The 20,495-nt window shown below is 42.3% G+C and overlaps 1 protein-coding gene across 1 annotated transcript in view; it reads left to right on the plus strand.

Moving 5' to 3' along the window:
- The first annotated feature begins 3,667 nt into the window (after positions 1–3,667).
- The window catches only part of obscna (obscurin, cytoskeletal calmodulin and titin-interacting RhoGEF a), a 39,039-nt gene continuing 22,211 nt past the window's right edge, over positions 3,668–20,495 (plus strand). Inside the window, 31 exon segments of the mRNA XM_034530416.1 lie at positions 3,668–3,707; positions 3,792–4,058; positions 4,522–4,683; positions 4,893–4,997; positions 5,072–5,338; positions 5,550–5,819; positions 6,426–6,692; positions 6,797–7,060; positions 7,170–7,436; positions 7,519–7,788; positions 7,888–8,154; positions 8,349–8,615; positions 9,221–9,493; positions 9,578–9,841; positions 10,018–10,140; positions 10,856–11,122; positions 11,219–11,488; positions 12,026–12,247; positions 13,170–13,445; positions 13,900–14,166; positions 15,088–15,354; positions 15,979–16,245; positions 16,333–16,599; positions 16,747–17,013; positions 17,220–17,486; positions 17,830–18,096; positions 18,278–18,547; positions 18,727–19,005; positions 19,131–19,388; positions 19,607–19,873; positions 20,198–20,464. Coding sequence (XP_034386307.1) covers positions 3,668–3,707; positions 3,792–4,058; positions 4,522–4,683; positions 4,893–4,997; positions 5,072–5,338; positions 5,550–5,819; positions 6,426–6,692; positions 6,797–7,060; positions 7,170–7,436; positions 7,519–7,788; positions 7,888–8,154; positions 8,349–8,615; positions 9,221–9,493; positions 9,578–9,841; positions 10,018–10,140; positions 10,856–11,122; positions 11,219–11,488; positions 12,026–12,247; positions 13,170–13,445; positions 13,900–14,166; positions 15,088–15,354; positions 15,979–16,245; positions 16,333–16,599; positions 16,747–17,013; positions 17,220–17,486; positions 17,830–18,096; positions 18,278–18,547; positions 18,727–19,005; positions 19,131–19,388; positions 19,607–19,873; positions 20,198–20,464 — 7,618 coding nt within the window.

The following is a 20,495-nucleotide window of genomic DNA, read 5'->3' on the forward strand; positions in this document are numbered from 1 at the left end:
TTCTGACAAGTGCTTCATGTCCCTTACTCCCGTAACTGTCCATGCTGGATCTGTACCCAAGATTTTACCGGGTCGGGTCTTCTTGGAAGAGAAGTGCTCTTCCAAGAAGGGTTAGGGTTAGGCTCACGCTCGCTGTTGTCATGTCTTTTAAAAAAGCGCCTGATGAGATCACTCATTTATATATTTAATCAGTAATAGGTTAAACTGCTGTCTCTTCTAGGCCAAAATGATTCGGCCCCAGCACTGCTGAGACATGCAGACAGGCAGAGAGGACATGCAGGAAAAGCATATATTTTACACAGATATCCTATTTTACAAATATTACTGGGTATATTCCATATTTCCAAAACACAAATATTAACAATTTGTATAATTTATAAATATAATTAATATTATTATTAGAATTTCTGTATACTTTTTTTTGTGGCTCAAGGTGGGTGGGACCAGACCCCGTGGCCCTCTATTCGCCAGCCGCCACTGCTCAAATCTCATCTTTGTGTCCCATTTACATGTTTGCTTTATTTTTAGTCTAAATCTTGCATTACGTGCTTCTACTACATGTTATTTTGCCTGGAGTTGACTCTTGAATTGAGTTGAAATATTTACCTCTATAACGTCACCCATCGCAGACGCTCATAAGCAGCCAATCAAACTACGAGCTATTTGAATATGAACTGAAATAAATTCTGCCCGGCTCGGGTGGACAGAGTCCTATGATTGTTATACTCAAGGCCACACTAGTTAGACATACCAAGACTGTCAAGGGCATCTAATGTCATTCTGCTCTGTGGCTACCTGGTTATATGGTTACATATAACACTACATTTGGAATGTGGCTTACAGAAATAACACAGAACTAACATCATGGTGTTACACAGCGTCTGGGTCATCTAATCTGTGCTCATGATCAGATGTCAACTCTAGACATGTTTTTGTTATCAAATGTATGTATGGAACATTTCTATTTTCCTTTACTATGACCCCTGTCAGGTGTAGAGAGTCTGGACCAGAGGAAATGTGACACACGGGAGGGAGGGAGGGGGGTTTCAAACAGGGTTCCAGAGGCTTAGGTGGAGTGTTCAGCTGTTTTGTCGAGTTCTAAATTCACTCAGCACATCCTCACATTGCCTTGGTCCCTTTCACGTCACTCTATTTCTAGCCTATGTGCAGCATCAGTAGGATGAGAAGGCCCACATTTCACAATATCAAGTTGATCCGTTTCCACTGTGACACGATTTGGGGCATTTTCTCAGATCAGTTTGAGTTCAATCTTGATATGACGGCCCGTTTAGAAATTAGCTTTGAAAGCCATTAAATGCCCCGATTTCTAATCCAATATATGGTTTGTTGGTGATTCATAAATCCAAAGTCTTCAAGTATATAGTCTTTATCTTTTCCCACTCAAATGTCCAAGAAAGCTGTTAAAAGCTTCATAATGAACGGCTGCTGGAGACCGATCCCCTCTCTGTGACGACAAGCGTTTTTTTGTGCCCCAAGAGATTATACTGTCAAGTTTCACTGGACTTAGAAGTGCTCAGTGGCACATGGAGCTGTCTATCAATGCGAGGTCAACACAATGCTGTGTAGTGCTCCTTTTGTTCTGTCTGGCTGTGTGAATTAGGGAATCCCACAAAATGAAACCTTGTTGTTTTAATTTAAACAAACCCCTCAGCTCAACATATGTTCGAGATGGAGTAGCTGGAGGAATTAATATAAATATTGTACGGGTGTTATGTCACGTTGGATGTTTTATGTGTATTTTTGGTATCCAGAGCTCTGCAATACTGGTTTGCAAACCACCTCGTCACTTACTCTGATGTCAGTAAATGAGCTCACACAGGAGTGCCCATCAAGGTTATACATGTGTGTCTTCATATATATTGTTTAATCTTTTGTGACCTTTTAACCACAGCAGTGGTGGAAACCCACTGTGGTGATCCATGGACTAACCTGAGGTTTAAGACACTGACATATATGGGTCAGCATTGTGGGGAGCATGTGATTAATCTGCATCTAATGGACAGAACGCTCTACTTCTGTCTTGGGCCAGTCGTTTTTGGTGGAATAGAGATCTAAGTTCAAGCAACCTGGTAGTGAATTTGATTGTAAACAACAGACAGTCAACATGATGTAGACACTCACTTACATCCCGGTGCTACATGAAGGTAACTTAGCTTCTGCACTGAGATGCGTTCAAGTCATTTGTACTAAGCTTGTCTCTCCCTCACTCAAGCCCACCAGAAAACCATCAAACACACTCAGCCTATTGTATACATTTTGATGGTTTTTGATAGTTCCATTGATGCTGGACATGAGTTGCCTCACACTATTACAGCCAAAGCTATCTTTGCCCTCGTACTGACAGAAGGCTATTTTGGAAGTTAGTATGTGAGGAGAGATATGTCAGCTGTTCAGCACTATCCTCCATCAAAGCAAGAAAAAAAGAGTAAGCGCTATAGGCTGTCTGCATTGGGGACGGGGACGCAGCTTGCAAACCTGGGCATGCTCTCCTTTGGCTAAACGTTTGTTGTTGATCTTAAAGGCTTTGTGTGAAACAAGACGAGACTCGGACAGATCCGTTGCCATGGTGGAAGTTTTTAGTCTTGTTTTTAAGTTGAAGATTTTTGGTTTTCTTGTCATCGGTGCAACAGGAGAACACGCAAGGATTTATTCTCCCTAGAAAACCGTTGTTTAAGTTTAAGGTGGGTGCATTGCTGCCAGTGGTCTGATATAGATATATATACATATATATATGTATTTATTCTTGTTATTTCTTTGTTTGCATACTTTAATATGAGAGGCCCAAATCGTCAACTCTCAGTTGTTTTAAGTTTGCTGAACTAATGTCAAAGATGGCATTTGTTTTATTTGTTATCATATTTAGTCATCTTTCATGCCATCCTGGAGAAGATCTCCCTGGTTACCATAAGATAAAGGCCTCTAGAGGTGGTCTAGATAACAGTTGGTAGATTCAGTGTCATTGTGTGACGCATTATGAAATGTCATTTTAGCGGTTAGTTAATGAGAATGTCCCTCCTCTTAGAATACTTAGAAAACCTCATAATGATAGTGGGAGGAGGCGGAGTCTAAAAAGTGTGCCATGATCTCACATCTCATCATATTAATCAGTTACAGATTGTCAGTTCTCATTTGGTCTCTTGTTTGTTTTTTTAAAGCTTCCCCTTCTTCTCCGTTCAGTGCATGCAGCCTGATCACAGCTGAGTCTATATTGGTGGTGCTGAGCTAAGACAAGTGAGGTGACAGAGATTACTCTGCTCTTCATAACTGAGGACTGGCATGCCATCGCACCAGAGATCTACCACATCAGAGTGATGCCATGTGTATCCATTTTGATGGGTACATGGTCCCATTTTGGAAGTCATGGTTTATGTCATTATTAGCCTGAAAGGAATTTATTTGGCATGTCAAATTAAGTTGTATCCATTACCTGAAGTAAGCTGAATAGCAGCAAATGTAAATGAGGCTTGAATGAGAGTTTTTACAGCCAGATTGAGTGTCCTTGAAAACAATTAAACTCATTTTGAATTTTGACCGTTACCTGACGTATATATTTTCCTCATCACCATTCTAGTTGTAGCGCTGCTGTGATAACTGTGGTCAAAAGCAAACAAGATCCTCCAATCATAGCGAGAGAAGAGCTGGAGGCATGGGAGACAATATACCTGGAGGAATAGTAGCTGCTGCAAGTAAGTTTTCTTCTCACACATACATTTTGGTATAGGAGCAAATAAGCTTTTGAATCTCTAATGCTGCATGTGTTTATGTGCCAGAGAACCGTCTGCAGGTGGTCAAGGGCTTGGAGGATGTGGAGGTGTCCGAGTGTGAGATCTGCTCCTTTGAAGTGAACCTCAACCTAGCCTATATCGAGGGTCTGTGGACCAGAGATGGGATGCCGCTTAAGTCCAAGCCCAACTGTCGCATCAGCACGCATGGGAAGAAACACTCCCTCCTACTGAACAGGGTGGCTCTGGGAGATGCAGGCTTGTTCTCTTTTCAGGCCAACGGCATTCAGACCTCAGGCAGACTCAGTGTCACAGGTAAGCTGGTTATGTAGACTGTGCCATGTATTCTATTGTGTCTATGTGACCAGGACAATGGTCAAACACAGTTTAAACGTGTCCAATACATTGTTTTATGGTCCTAATTACATTTCCATCAGCCTCAGTTGTACTTTATGTTTAGTGCTAATTAACAAATGGTACCATGCTGATCTGCTAAACTAAGATGGTTAACACGGTAAACATTACATCTGCTCTACATCAACATATTAGCATCATTGTGAGCATGTTAGCATGCTGATGTCAGCATTTGACTCAAGGCACTACTACTGTTAGTACCGTGTCTTATTCTTGTTTTAACACTGTATAACTTATTCATCACCTTTAAGAATGAACAAGCAACACTAAAAATACGAAAAGTCATTACAGGGCTATCTTACAAGCAACTTTTCCAAAGATCTGATTAGTTGCATTTAGTCACGGTTTGGTTATCTTTTGCCAGCTAGGGACATCCACATAGTGAAGGAGCTGGAGGATGTTGACACGATGGAGCGTCAACCCGTGAACTTCCTGTGTGAGGTTAACCAGGTGGATTTGGATGGCCGGTGGTACAGAGATGATGGCCGAATTCGACCTGGAGACAATATCAAGATCAGACAACAGGGTGAGAGACCAACCCTGGGTTTTACAGAAACTAATACGCCTCAAGAGTATAAATACTCCTGGGCCTTGCACTTAAGTTTGCTAAGAAGCTGTGTCTAAATGGTCAAAGTGGTTGTTTCTTGGAGTAAATGTATAAAAAAAGAAAATAAATCACCTGGTTAAGCACACTTTATAATAAAGATAAAACATTTTGATTTGATCTGATTGCAGGTAAAACTCACAGCCTGTTCTTCAAGTCAGTGAGGCCACAGCATGCTGGAGAGATCAAATTCACTGCAGAGCGTGTCTCATCCTACGCAACTCTCACAGTGAAAGGTGAGCCACACGATTTAACATGGGTTTATGGAAAAAATAATTTCAGGTTTACAGCCTGTGCCTCCCTTCTTCAGAGCTCCCAGTCCAAATAGTGCGTCCTCTAAGGGTCAAGATAGCTATGTATCGCCACCGGGGTCTGCTGGAGTGCCAGGTGTCACGGCCTAATGCTCAGGTCAGGTGGTACAAGAACAGGAAGGAGCTCCTGCCCAGTAAGAAGTACCAACTGATCAGCCAAGATGTCTACAGGCAGCTGACCATCGATGACATCTGCTCTTCAGATGAGGACACCTACACCTGTGATGCAGGAGATGACAACACCTCTTGTCAGCTTCTGGTGGAGGGTGAGATGGCTGCGATCACCGTAATCAAATTAAAGAAAATAAGGTTTATGGCCTGTTTCACATTCATGTACCCACACAAAAATACTTAGATTATGGGTAATGTGCACATGTTTCTAATGTGCCAACTATGCCATTCAGAGTGTTTTTTGTCCTGTTTTTAGTCAAAAGTTGGGTCAGTACTGGTTAATGTGTTTTATGGCTGTGCATGCAGAGCAGGCTATCAAAATAGTGCGAGGGATGAGCTCACTGGAGGTGATGGAGCCAGAGCCAGCGCTGTTCCAGGTTGAGACCAGCCTGAAATCAGGAAGGCCTCCACGCTGGACCCTGAACGGTGAGGTGCTGGAGCCTTGTGCAGCGGTGAACATGAACAGGGAGGGCACCCTCCACAGCCTCTGTCTCACCTCCACGGAAAGCTCCATGTCCGGGCCCATGGTCTTTGTAGCTGGCAAGAGTCGTTCCACTGCTCAGCTTACTGTCAAAGGTGAGTTGGCTAAACCTTTGTAACAGAATTGTATTTTTTGTAATTTTAGGATTATTTTATCATTATTATTGTACAGTAACAATGTAACAGTCAGTAAGAACCACACTCAGTGCAGTTTGGATTGCCTTTTTTATTGAGGTAACACTATATTTTAATTCTTCTTATTTAGCCATATACAAATATATAATAAATGATTCATAACACACTGTAATGTATACAGTTGTGCACCATTCTATGAAGAGCTGAAGTCTTCATTTATGTACAGTATTTGTCAATAATAACTTTTCCTATGAAGATATATTTCACATTTTTACAACAAAGGAGTTATAGGTGATGACAAATATGTAATAAACACTTATAGCTACATTACAGTGTGTCATAAACAATATATTGAGTGCTTATATACCGCTTATGAATGCTACATAGAGGGACTTAAATAAAGTGTTGCCGTTATTGTTCCTTACAAAAATGTCCTTTGTCCCACACTGTTGGCCTACCACAACCACATCCATCCATATACATAATATAATTTAAGTTAACATAAATGGGTAGAGTGAGTGAATTCATGAGTGTTTCATTAACTGGCTGTACATCTCTCTCCTCTAGAGCGACCTCTTCGGGTTGCCCACCACTTGGATGATGTGCAGGCGAAGGAGAACAGCTCTGTGACTCTGAGCTGTGCGTTTGCCCCCTCTCCCAGAGTGGTGCGGTGGTTTAAAGGCCGTACGACTCTGAAGACCTCGAACAAGTACAGCATGAAAAGGGAAGGGAAACGAGCACAGCTGACCATTCATGGCTTGGTAGGGATGGATGCGGGGCAGTACCGCTGCATGGCTGGGGGTTCACAGAGCACGGCACATGTTGAGGTTGAAGGTAGGCTAAACATGGTTTGGGGGAAATTGAGGTGGAGCAATAACACGTTCTGTATTGGATATTCATTATTTTCAGATGATAATTTATATCCTCTTTCATTGTAGTGCGAATGCTGAAATTGGTCAAACACCTTGAGCCAAAGGAAGTTGAGGAGGATGGCATTGCCACATTTTCATGTGAGCTCAACTATGTGGTCGCCAACGTGGAGTGGCTCCTCAACAATGTTCGCCTCTATTGCAACGCCATCAACAGGATCCAGCACATGGGCACGATGCACAGTCTCACGATCAAGAAGCTGCGGCCACAGCAGAGCAGGGTCACCTTCAAAACAGGACTTCTCTCTGAGACAACCACTTTAAATGTCAAAGGTCAGCTCAGGGAATAACTGAAGTGTATGATTAGGATTTTTTTTCTTGCATTTCTGTTTGTTCAATTCTGAGAAACATGCACACTTATGTATGATGATCTTGGCTCCAGAGCGCCCAGCAGTGTTCCTGAGATCTCTGGAGGATGCAGTAGGGGAAGAGCAAGGGAATGTCTGCCTGCAGTGTGAAATTTCCAAAGAGACGGTGACCCCTGTTTGGAAGAAGGATGGTATGGTCCTGACCGCTGATGATAAACACGAGTTACTCCAGTTTGGGAAGTCCATGGCACTGATCGTCCATTCCCTGAGCAAGGATGACGCTGGACAGTACACCTGTGACCTGGGCACCAGCCAAACAAAGGCCAAAGTTTCTGTACATGGTGAGTGGTAGTGCTCTCTGTATTGGTTCTCTGTGAAGATCTATTTTCTGTAATAAGGCAGTGTTGTTATATTTGCCAACAGACTTACACATCACTATTTTGCAACGTATGAAGACAACATCTGTTCTCGAAGGCGAAAACTGCACTTTTGATTGTCACCTCTCTCATGACGTCGATGATGAGCCTTCCTGGATTATCAATGGCCAGATGGCGGTCACCAATAGCCGTATTCAAGTTATCAACAATGGCCGTAACTATAAGATGACCATTAGAGATGCTGTCCTGACCGATGCTGGAGACGTGGTCTTCACAATTAAAGACCTAAGTTGTAGGACCATGCTCTTTGTTAAAGGTAAACACCTGGTTGTCTCAGATAAAAGGGTTCGCAATGTTTTATCAGTTTAAAAAAAAAATATCTCTGTGTTTTTATTTTGAAATATATATCTTTTAGAGAAGCCAGTGCACATCTTCAGGGAGCTATTGAATGTCAAGGCGGTCCCGGGCGAGGACGCAGAGCTGAGCTGTGAGATCACCAAACCAGAAGTCGTCATCCGTTGGCTGAAAAATGGCCACTTGATCAAAGAGAGCCCCAAGTATGAGATGAGTGTGGAGAAGAACCTGGCACGATTGGTCATCAAGAATACCATCATCAGAGACTCTGGAGAGTACTGCTGTGAGGCCGATGGCGTTGCCTCGCGTGCCAAGCTGGATATTAGAGGTAGGTGAGGGCTGTTAAAATAAATGTTGATGATGGTTATGAACACTACAATGTAGTGTTCATAACTGTAGTGGCATGCAATACTAGCTTCAAGTGATATGTCCCATTTTGAATTGTGGATCGGTGACTGGTCGACTAAATGTGAAGCTTATTATTGCTTAATAAAAACATTAATTCTTCATTATTCCTTTCAGAACTCCAGCACACATTTGCAATCGAGTTAAGGGACATGCGAGCAGAGGAAAAGGGTAAAGTGACCCTGGAGTGTGAAACCAGGCGGCCAGCCAAGCGAGTGACCTGGCTGAAGGGCATGGTGGAGCTGAGGTCTGGTAGGAAGTATGTCATCAGGCAGAAGGGCGTGGTGCTGTCCCTGACCATCACCTGTCTGGACAAATCAGACACAGATGTTTACACGTGTGATGTCGTTACCATGCAGAGCCGGGCCCAGCTGACTGTGCAGGGTGAGAACATAGTGAAGGGAACACTGGGCATTGCATCACTGTGGTTCACGGACATGGTAGTCGAGCTAAAGGTACTGTGTGCGGGCCACATCAGGACAAATACTGCACGTCAGCAAAAAAGTATCTTTACTGTGGATATACATGCTAAGCTAAACTTATTTGCCAAAACAACCCTTAAAATAAGTTTTATTATTCAAGGAGATGTATTTAAAAGCCTGAGCATGAATATGGCAGCAAATAGCTTTCAACAGATATCTACCTGAGCAGAGAAGGAAGACGCTCTCCCTCTTTGTGTGTTATTATCCAAACTTCCCTGTGCTTTGTTGACATAGCTGTGCATTGTTTTAGTGCATTTTCGTGCACAGCTGATAAATGGAAGCGTAGCACCCCTCCTCTGGTTCCTTCAAAGGGAAACGCTGTTAGCTCTGTCAGCACTTCCGCCAGTGTTTGCTCTGTTAGCGCTGCTAGCACTGTTAGCACCTGTAAGCTGTAAGCATTTGCCATGTTGAGTCGTACCTTTAAGTGTAATGCTTAGTGAACTACCAAGGCCATAATTGATGTTTATAAGAATTTCAACTTTTCAATCTGTTACATGTTTCTCTCAGGTGAGAAGGTGTTGATCCTGGATGAATTGGAGGATGTTGAGTGTCTAGAAGGCGACACGGTCACATTCAGGTGTCGAATTTGTCCCAGTGACTACATCGGAATCAAGTGGTATCTGGACGAGACTCTGCTGTACACCAATGAGCTCAATGAGATCCAGATGGTGCCCGGAGGCTACCACACCCTCACATTTAGACAGCTTGCTCGCAAAGACACCGGCACTATCTCGTTTGCAGCAGGGGACAAAAGATCGTATGCCTCACTGCTGGTTAGAGGTGAGTTTTTAATCTGCCAGAGTGTTTTATTGTGTGCTTTCACGGCACATTCCTTATTTGGGGTTCATTTCTTCATGTTACCAGAGAGGCGTCCCACCATCACTAAAGCCCTGGAAGACTGTGAGGCTTTTGAAGGAGGCGGTTTGGTTTTGTCTTGTTTGGCCTCCAAGCCATGTCACATCCTGTGGTACAAAGATGGCTGCCTGATGTGGAACTCCTCAAGGTACTTTGCCAGTCGTTCTGGCTGTGAGGCCCGGCTGACAATTCGGGAGGTCTGTAACAACGATGCCGGAGTGTACGAGTGCAGTGCTGGATCTGTTACAACTAGGGCTGTTGTAACTGTCAAAGGTATGAACAGAATTGTATTGACCAGTTATTACAGGACTGGTATTGCTTACAATTGCTCAACATTAAATGCCAAAGAGATGTGACTGATTATAATGGGTTTTACAGTTAGTATTTGTAATATTATTGTTGAAGAATTAGTATTGTTCTATTTTTCCTGTTTGTGGTTGTTTTTTTAGCCATCCCAGCAGAGTTCACCCAGTCTTTAAAGTCTGTGGAGGCCAAAGAGGGGGAAACCATGACCCTGACCTGTGAATACTCCCTGCCTGGGGTCCAGGTCCACTGGAAGAGAGGTTTTGAAAGTATCAGGTCTGGAGACAAATACCTGATGAAACAGAGGAAGACAATCAATTCTTTGACCATAAAAGCCCTGAAGCCTGAAGACTCAGGAGAATATACATGTCAGTGTAGAGACCACCACACTGCAGCAAGCCTCAAAGTACATGGTATGTCTTTAACTTTTCCTCAGCTTCATGTGTATTTTACCAAACCTAATTTTACCAATAAGCTACACAGTGCACAGTTTCATCAAAGTGTATTTGAAAGTCAATTAATCGTCTGATTCTCACAGATTTGCTGTTGTGCTCTGCAGTAATATTGATGCATGTACATTAAATCAGTCTATCGTTTATACTGTGGCCATTTGTCATGAACAGCAGCCAATGGAGCCAGTTCACCAGATTATTTAAACTAAAACCACCAGTGACATTTTTTTTTCACCTTATAGAATAACATACAACATTGTCGCTATGATTGTGGATGCTTGATTCTCTTCTCGGATCTGTCTGTATTATGACACTACTTTGATTGTTCAATATTTCCATTACGCAGAGGGAAGTTGTATTCTGTTATGAAGGGTTAAGGTATTTTATTGAGTCCTGTGTTGTATTTTCAAATGTTTATGCTGACTGGCTGCAATAGTATTCATGCAATGCATCCCCATGGATCAAACCTTGTCATCAATACTGTGCATAGTTTCACCATTTTCACTTTGGTCTTTACTGTATTATTTTCCAGCTATTCCCATCACATTCATACAGCAGTTAAAGAACATGCAAGCAGAGGAGGGAAGCAATGTCCTACTGCGCTGTGAGCTGTCGAAACCTGGAATACCAGTGGAGTGGAGTAAGGGACACGAGCTGTTGAAGAATGGAGTTAAATACCAGATCAGGAAAAGAGAGATCACCCTGGAGCTTCTGATCTGGAAGCCTGTTTCTGAGGACAGTGGGGTGTACAGCTGCCAGTGTGCTGATCAGGTGACATCCGCCACTGTCAAAATCACTGGTAAGATATAATTAACTAATGGGCTAATGGGTTTTAGGGACAAATAATGTTGATAATTATCAGTAATTTTGAATATACTTACCTGTGACTCCTCAGCTCTCCCAATAGCCTTCAAGCAGAAGCTGAGGAATGTGCTGATTGAGGAGGGCAACACCGCAGTGCTACGCTGTGAGCTGTCAAAGTCCGGTCACACCGTGGAGTGGATGAAGAGCGGGACTGAACTCATCAAGAGTGGAGATAAATATCATATGAGACAGAGAGAAGTGCTAATTGAACTGAGGATATTTGATGTTATGCCTGAGGACAGCGACATCTACACATGCATCTGTGGAAGCATAGAGACCACTGCAACGCTGACTGTTAATGGTAGGTGTTTGTGATTTAATTAGTTTTATTGTGTTTTACTTTTGAAATGGAGCAGGAAGACATATTAATAAAAGACAGAATTAGGTAATTAGGTAATTATGTTCTTTGTACGATAAGTTACTCAGGTAGCATTTATTATAACAAAAGGTAATTAAAAGAGCAATACAAAAACTGAAATATATTTTCTAAACAATGTGCATACAAGCCTTGCCAACTGTGCATGGGAACTTTGATTGCCACAATAAACTAAAGGTTATTTTTTTTAAAAGAGTTAAAGTGTAAAAATATTTTGGTTTTGATATCGAATCATGCTACAGATCTGAGCATTTATGAAAGGAAAATATAATAGTTGCAATGACAACTCTCAATCATTTAGCAAGATGCTAAACTTTGTTTGCATTCTTCTCATCAAGTCAAAGCACACCATTTAGTTTTAAGCAAAATAGCACAATAATACACAAACATAGATGGCAGTTCATTAAATTCTCGTGATTATCCATTTATTTCTCATGACCTGACTTCATCTTTGCCTGTCAGCTCTTCCCGTCACCTTCAAGCAAAAACTGAAGAACGTCCAAGTGGAGGAAGGACACGGCATCTCGCTGGATTGTGAGATCTCTAAAGCGGGTGTCCCAGTGGAGTGGAGGCTTGGGGGAGATCTGGTGGAGAACGGAGAGAAGTACCAGATTAAGCAGAGGGGCTCGGCACTCGAGTTGATCATCAGAGACGCTGAACCAGAGGACAGCGGGGTCTACACCTGTGTGTGTAGAGAGCAGAGGACAAAGGCCACTGTTAAAGTTATTGGTATGTTCAATGTGTGAGATGAGTGAAGTGAAGCACACCTTCTCGTTTCTTTGTTTATTGTGAATCTATCCTTTTTTACAAGTATTTTGAGCTACTTGTAAATCGCTTCAGACCAGTGGGATTTCCGTCCGACATTAGGACATTGAGAGGCTTTCCTTGTAGCAGGCTCTGATTTAAAGCTAGAATGAAGATATTGAATATGAAACTAGATGACTTCCGGCAACCAACCAAGCAAGTCCTAGCTAGCTTACCAGAAGGAGGCTAAATGACGTTTCAAAGTAAGGCTACATTTTAGCTTTCCAGACACGCCCACTAACATACAATTATGCTAATCGAATGCAGTTTGGGAACAAATCCAAGCAGTTTTTTGCACGTGGTATAAAAGTATTATTTTTGCATATACTAAAAACAGTGTATTTGAATATATCTAAGCAGTCTTGAAAGTGCATACATTGAGTAAGACTGGAATACTATGACTCTTGTGGATCCAATGAGCCCAATTGTAAATGTGATGATGTTAGTCCCCATACTAGCCATTTCATTGTAGCGAGGCTTTTTGACCTGTCATGACCTCTAACATAATCATAGCCTCATGGAACTTTACAACAATAAACTAGAGATCTTCAGCATTTAGAGGATGTATAGCCTTCCTAGGTATAGTGACAATAAGGGGGTTTGTGAGCAATTTCCAGAATAAAGACATAAAGGAGCACAGGGATGTTCTCAGCTTTCAGATGATGTAATCCACTTGTATGTGGCTTATGCTGTTGACCTGCTGTTAGATCCCCTGTCTGGGTGTATGAGTCTCTTGGGGTTAATGATCTTGCTTGTGTTCTAGTTCACATGTATAAGAGAGTATTTTTATTTTGCTCCACAGCTGTTCCCGCCACATTTAAAGTAAGTCTGAAGAGCCTGGAGGCTGAAGAAGGGAACAGTGTGACTTTACGCTGTGAGCTGTCAAAGAAGGGAGTCCCGGTGCAGTGGCAGAGAGACACTGAGCTGATATCTGAGCAGATATATCGGGGGAAGTATCAGATGAAGCTAGAAGGAAAGACAGCGCAGATGACCATTCTCAACGTCCAGCCAGAAGATGCAGGGAAGTACAGCTGCATCACAGGAGATCAGAAAACCACCGCTGAAGTCAAAGTGAAATGTAAGTTTGAAGCGTGCAAAGAACAATGAGAACACATCTGTTGGCCATATTAGATTTGCAGTACATTTAAGATAATGATTGTATGGTTATAAACAAGTCATTGTGATGAGGATATCTAAAAAGCTGTTATGGGTGCCGCTCTTGGATAGTCCATGACTGAGCTGATCTGTCTCAGTAGATCTCTTATTTACTAAAGTGACTTATTGATACATAACTACACATCTCAAGCACACAATTCCAAAACCCATACATATGATACCAAAGTGTTGTTTTAATGGTATTAAGGAGAAGTAGGAAAATGGAAGAACGTACTTCTTGTTTTGCAACAAAAGAAAACAACTCTAGGAATGAGAGAAGAGCATGAGGGAAGAGCATTTGATCAAGAGGAAGCGACAGCTAGCAAATCAACGACAGCTATCAATGAATACAGAGTTTTCTACTTTACCCACAACAGCACTGCCTGTGACATTCAAACGAGAGATCCAGCGCCTGGAGGTGAAGGAAGGGGACAGTGGAGTTTTCTGCTGTGAGCTCTCCAAACCCGGAGCTCCAGTGGAGTGGAGGAAAGGCAGGGCGATCCTAAAGCCTGGAGACAAATACCAGATGAAGCAGGAGGGACCTTTCACCAAACTTATCATCAACAACACTGAGGAGAGCGATGCTGGCAAATACATCTGCAAGACTAAAGACAGCCAGTCGACTGCTGAGCTCACTGTCCAAGGTAAGAGAAATTCAAGTCAAAACTCCCCAACATTTGTTGAATTCATTATTTTATGAAGCACATTTCTTGAATATATATATTTTGTAATTCTCCCAATGTATTCAACAGAATCACCTGAGCGCAGACGCCAAAGAGGTCAGCTCTAACGTAGTAATACAAAATAGACCCAGTGTGTATTAGCACTGTGTGAGCTCCATTATGTGGCTTCACTAAAGCTCAATGGAGAGATCGTTTCATATCTTGTCCTGCTTATGGATAATGTTACAGTACTTGGCGTGTACTGTACATTACTTCTCATCAGCTGGGTGAACAGATACAGTCGATGGGATGTGGATTCATGTCATGTGGGATGTATAGGCAATAGTTTGCAATTACATGCATCCCAAACTGTAACTAAATTCGAGCATCAGTATTAGCTTCAGTGTTTTTCACGTCAGTGATATTACATGTTTGATATGTAATATCATACCATAAAATTCATTCCACCGTCCAGTTTGAAATGAGTTAGTTTAGTAGAACAACTGATTATGAGCATGTCAGATTGTCTTGTGAACATACCTGATGTGTTGTTTACTTCACTGCTACAATGTAACTTCCATGTAATATTGATTATGTTCCTTGTCAGACAAGGAAATGCGTTATTGAATGCAGTAGAATTGTGCATGATCATATGACTATTACCATGTTTCCTCTTTAGCTGTTTTGGTCCAAATTAGATTAGCTCTCCAATCTTTATTTGGCTCTAAATCTTTATTTTCTGTAAAACGTTAAGCTGTTCAGGCTGCAAAAAAAACATTTTCATTTTGAGAATGAATTCTCATGTGATCATTAATTATAAGTGTCGGAAGTACTTTTCCTGTTTTTTTTCCATTTAGTTGATTTCAATTTTTTTTTAATACAAGATTGTACTATTATTGACAGATTTACCAGCACGTTTTAAGATGCCACTAGTTAACCAGGACGTGACGGAGGGCAACAGTATGGTTCTGCGCTGTGAACTCAACAAACCTGCCCCTTCGGTGGAGTGGAGGAGAGGAGGAGAGCTGCTGAAAAATGGAGACAAATATCAGATGAGGAAGAAGGACCTGCAGGTGGAGATGAAGGTTGCGGACCTTAGTCTGGATGATGCTGGAGATTACACCTGTATATGTGGAGAAGAAAGCACAAAAGCTAGGATCATTGTGAATGGTGAGTACTGCATACACTATTACAAGAAGTTACATTATTTTTGCTTTGGTGCTTTTGAATGCACTCAAAGAGCTCATATATACGTACAATATATGAAAAGCTAAAACATAAACATGCTAAATACAACTGAATCAGTAAAGAGTAAAATAACACATAACTAAATTGACAGAAGCAATGCACAGTTATTTTTGTTTCAGTGGATTTCACAAGTTGCATAATATTTGATTGGTTGAAAATTGTAATATATCAGTAAGTGGTAGAATAAGGGATGCATGTTGTTGGTATTATAGCACAGCTAAAAAAAAGTCAAGTTATTTTTGATGACACTTTTGCTGCCGTTATACTTGCCAGAACTTGGAACCATTGTGTATTGTATACGAGCTGTGTCTTTGATACCCTTTGCTTTTCTGTTTATGATGATGCTTCTGGCGTTTTGGCTCGTAACGTTGCAGTACCTTTTGTGTTTATCCCAAAGAAACCAACACCTAAAATGAGACCACGTGACATATATCTGATGTCAAGGCTTTGGTTGCGCTAACTTGACAACAAAGCAGCAAAACAGACATTCCTCATATGAACATGTTTCCAATCATTTAGATATTTCCCCCCTGTGGTTTACTCTAGAGCGGCCCATCAAATTCCTTCAAGAACTGAGGAATGTCCAGGTGCAGGAAGGCAACGGAGTAACACTGTGCTGTGAGCTCTCCAAACCTGGCACTCCAGTGCAGTGGAAGAAGGAAGACAACGCGTTGACCAACGGAGAGAAATACCAGATGAAGCAGAGTGGCTCCACCTTGGAGTTCCTCATCAGAAAAAGCCAGCCCGAAGACAGTGGCACATACAGCTGTGTCTGTGATGACATAACAACTACGGCCACCATCATCATCACTGGTGAGAGCCATTACGTAATCAGAAAATCTTTAATTACGCTTTGGCAATTTGCACATCTTATGCAGTATTTTCGCATTCATTCCTCAGCAATCCCGGTAACGTTCAAGCAAAAGTTGAAGAACCAGGAAGCTGTTGAGGAGGGCAGTGTGACACTGCGCTGTGAGCTTTCTAAACCCGGAGTCCCAGTGGAGTGGAGGAAAGATGCTCAACTTCTGACGGAGGGAGACAAATATCAGATGAAACAGGAGGGCAGGATGGCAGAGTTGCTGATCAGAAATTTGACTCTCACAGATTTGGGGGAGTATAGCTGTTTTGTTGGCACTGTTGTGACTTCAGCTGACATCAAAGTAAGAGGTATGTTTTATATGAAAAGACACTGTGCAGCTGGTTATTTGTTCTTTCCTAGAAAACAAACATTTGAGATGTTTTGGTCAATTATGTTCTGTTCAAATTAAAGTAAGAGTGCAGTATTCCAATTTGTCTTAATTTGTTTTCCCTCAGCAATTCCTGTAACATTTAAACAAGAGGTGGAGAATTTGGAGGTGAAGGAAGGGAACAGTGGAGTTTTCTGCTGTGAGCTCTCCAAACCTGGAGCTCCAGTGGACTGGAGAAAAGGCAGAGTCATCCTCAAACCTGGATACAAATACGAGATGAAACAGGAGGGACGTCTCACTAAACTTATCATCAACAACACTGAGGAGAGTGATGCTGGGAAATACACCTGCAAGACCAAAGACACCCAATCCACTGCTGAGCTCACCGTCAAAGGTAAAGTAGAAACCCCCACGCTGAAAGCCTTTCTTAGATTTAATTAAATTGAGAGAACTGACTAAAATAGGGTAAAGTAAAATTAGATAAATCAATAAAAGATGTTATACAATTTAAAATTAGGAATAAGAATTTCAAAGTAACCGCTACTGATTAACTGAACATTTACAAAGAAAACTACCAGTCGTTGGTTCTTGTCCTTGCAGCTCCTCCCATCACATTCAAGACAAAGTTAAGGAACCAGCAGGTGGAGGAGGAGAACAGCGTGACGTTGAACTGTGAGCTGTCGAAGCCCGGCCTTGCTGTGGAGTGGAGGAAAGGACAAGAAGTGCTGAAGAATAACTTTAAGTACCAGATTAAAAATCGAAACAGCACCATGGAGCTGACCATCAAAAACGCACAGCTGGAAGACAGCGGACTTTACAGCTGTGTCTACGGGGACGTCAAGACCACAGCCAACATCACCATTACACGTAAGCGAAGATTGCAATTACATGCGAGTGTTGAGGGTTTTGGAATTTAACAAAAAAAGGCATTTCTGATTATTATTCTTATATTATATTTTGTATTTAAAGGAATGAGGGAGTAAAATAATGAACATATTATCTTTCAAGGAAGCAGCCTACCCTACCTCTTGAAGTGTTCTTAATTTGTTGTTGTTGTTATTAATTACTTTTTTTTCCCCATGTGATATTGGCCATAAATATTGGCTATTTTTTCTGTTCTCAAAAGTACAGTGTTTTCACCTCATGAAAGTCAAAGGAAGGCTAACATAAAAGCAAACAAAAAACAATACAACACAAACTTTTTCCACAGCTATCCCCCTCACCTTTAAAATGGGTCTGAAGAACCAGGAGGCCCCCGAAGGAGGCAACGTGTCCCTCCGCTGTGAGCTGTCCAGGGCCGGGGTTCCTGTGCAGTGGTGGAAAGCGGAGGACCAGCTCCATCATGGGGGAAGATATCAGATGACACTGAAGGGGAAGACAGCTGAGATGAACATCAAAAACATCCAGCCCGAGGATGTCGGGGAGTACAGCTGTGTATTGGGAGAGCAGAAGACAACGGCTGAAGTCAACGTGAGAGGTATTTGACACGTTGCCATTTGTACTTACACTTCAAACTTTCCTTGTGTTTCATAGTTGTTGTTGCAGTCATCTTTAATGATCCATCTTTCAGCTTAAAAGTGTGGGAATAAAGCCGAACATATTTACGTCAGTATTTTGTATTTTCAGCAACACAACGTTTCCTTTCCTTCTGTTACCAGCGGCAGCATCAGTGTTCTTTGAAAAGGAGCTGGAAAGCCAAGCGGTGACGGAAGGGAAATCTGTGCTGCTGTCTTGTGAAGTTTCCAGTGCTTCTGTTCCTGTCACTTGGAAGAAGGACAACACTGTGGTGGAAGAAGGGGGGCAGTACATTTTAAAGAAGAATGGCCCCACACACACACTAGAGATCAAGAAACTTAATTTGGAGGATGCTGGAGAGTACTGCTGTATCACCAGAGGCAAGAAGAGCACTGCCAAGCTGATCGTGAGGGGTAGGTGGATGCTACAGAATGTTATCCCTTTTATACTGATATATTTGACTAACTCATTTACAGTAGAATACATGTGCCATGAATAAAAACAACAGGTCTCTCTCATCTAAAGTTGTTGTAAATATTTCCCATTCCATCTCTAAAAAGCCAGCTGCATATAGCTTCCTCTTCCTCCACAGAGCGCGTGCGGATTGTCACAGAGCTGCAAGGTATAACCGTGACAGCGGGTGAGGATGCCGTGTTTGTGTGTGAGCTGAGCCACGCAGACGTGAGTGAGGGCGTCTGGTGGCTCGGCTCCAGCCCTCTGCAGAAGAACGAGATGAACCAGATGACGTGGCAGGATCGCCATCACCGACTGGTCCTCACCATGACAACACCTGAAGAGACGGGCATTGTGGCATTTGTGGTTGGGGAGGAGAGGACCTCTGCACGTCTGCTGGTTGTTCCGAAGGCCAAAGGTGAGCATTCGCATGAAGCAAAGAGTGCTTTTTAAAATCTATTCAGCAGAATTCAGTGGTGTGTTATTTCAGCTAAATGCTTTCCCCTGAGTCATCCTAAAGTGCGCTTTGATTTCACATTCTAGTTGTATTTGAGGAGAAGCCTAAAGACACTGTGATCATGGAAGGAGAGACAGCCACTTTGTCCTGCACAATCTCCGATTTTACCTCGCCAGTTACGTGGAGGCTCAACCACATCCCCCTCCAAAATAGTGATAAATATGAGATACGCAAAGAGGGAAAAGTCAACCTATTGCTCATCCATGATGTGGATCCCCTGGATACTGGCACATACTCCTGTGATACAGGAGATGTGCAGAGTAGTCTCAAACTTACTGTAACAGGTACAAATGGAAGTAATGTTGCTTTTAGATAGATTGTTGATACACATTCTAATGAAAAAGAGGTAGAGACTGTAATGCTTACCTTCCTCCCTTGGAATGATAAATGTTACGCCTGCTTTAAAAAAAGATGTTTTAATTAACTTAGTCAAACTATACTATAATGCTACACTAAATTACTACATTATTAACCCACATAACTCTTTCTCTCCTTTTCCCAGAGCTCCCACCATTCTTCCAAGAAGAACTGCAAAGTGTGGATGTCGAGGAGGGAGGTTCAGCCTCTCTGTACTGCGAGCTCTCTAAACTGGGAGTGCCGATTCAATGGATGAAGAACAGGCTGCCACTAAGAGCCAGCAGGAAGTACGAGATCAGGCAGGACGGCTGCCTCCTCCAGCTCAACATCAAGGAGCTCAAACTGGAGGACAGTGACAATTACACATGTCAAGCAGGAAGCGCAGAGACCACTGCTACTGTGTCAGTGAAAGGTGTGTGCATTTGGCAGTGAACAGTAGCTCTGTTTGCATTTTACCACACAACACAATTCAATGTACTGAAAATGTTTACTACATCAGAAAATACAGATATTCACTACTTTTTAGAACATTTTCCAATGTAGAAATTGCCACACAAATGTTTCCAAATTGAATTGAATCAGTGCATTTTGTTGACAGTACTGAATGCAATCCAGCCCACATATTCGCAACAGTGAACCTCTGGTTCTGAAACTCAAAGGCTGCATGTACTATTATACTAAACGAACACGCTATACCAAGATGTATAAATGTGTTCTTCCTAACCCTTTTCATCAGAGCTACCTCCATTCTTCAAGAAAGAATTAAGAAGTGTGGAGGCTGAGGAGGGAGGCACAGCCTCTCTGTGCTGCGAGCTGTCTAAAGCTGGAGTGTCGGTACAATGGAAGAAGAACAGGCTGCCACTGAGAGCGAACAGGAAGTATGAGATGAAGCAGGACGGCTGCCTCCTCCAGCTCGACATCAATGATCTCAAACCTGAGGACAGAGGCAGCTACACATGTCAAGCAGAGAGTGCTGAGACCACTGCTACTGTGTCAGTAAAAGGTTGGTGCATTAAATGGGTTGAATGGATATT

This window comes from Cyclopterus lumpus, chromosome 4, assembly GCF_009769545.1.
Source record: "Cyclopterus lumpus isolate fCycLum1 chromosome 4, fCycLum1.pri, whole genome shotgun sequence".
Taxonomy (NCBI): Eukaryota; Metazoa; Chordata; class Actinopteri; order Perciformes; family Cyclopteridae; genus Cyclopterus; species Cyclopterus lumpus.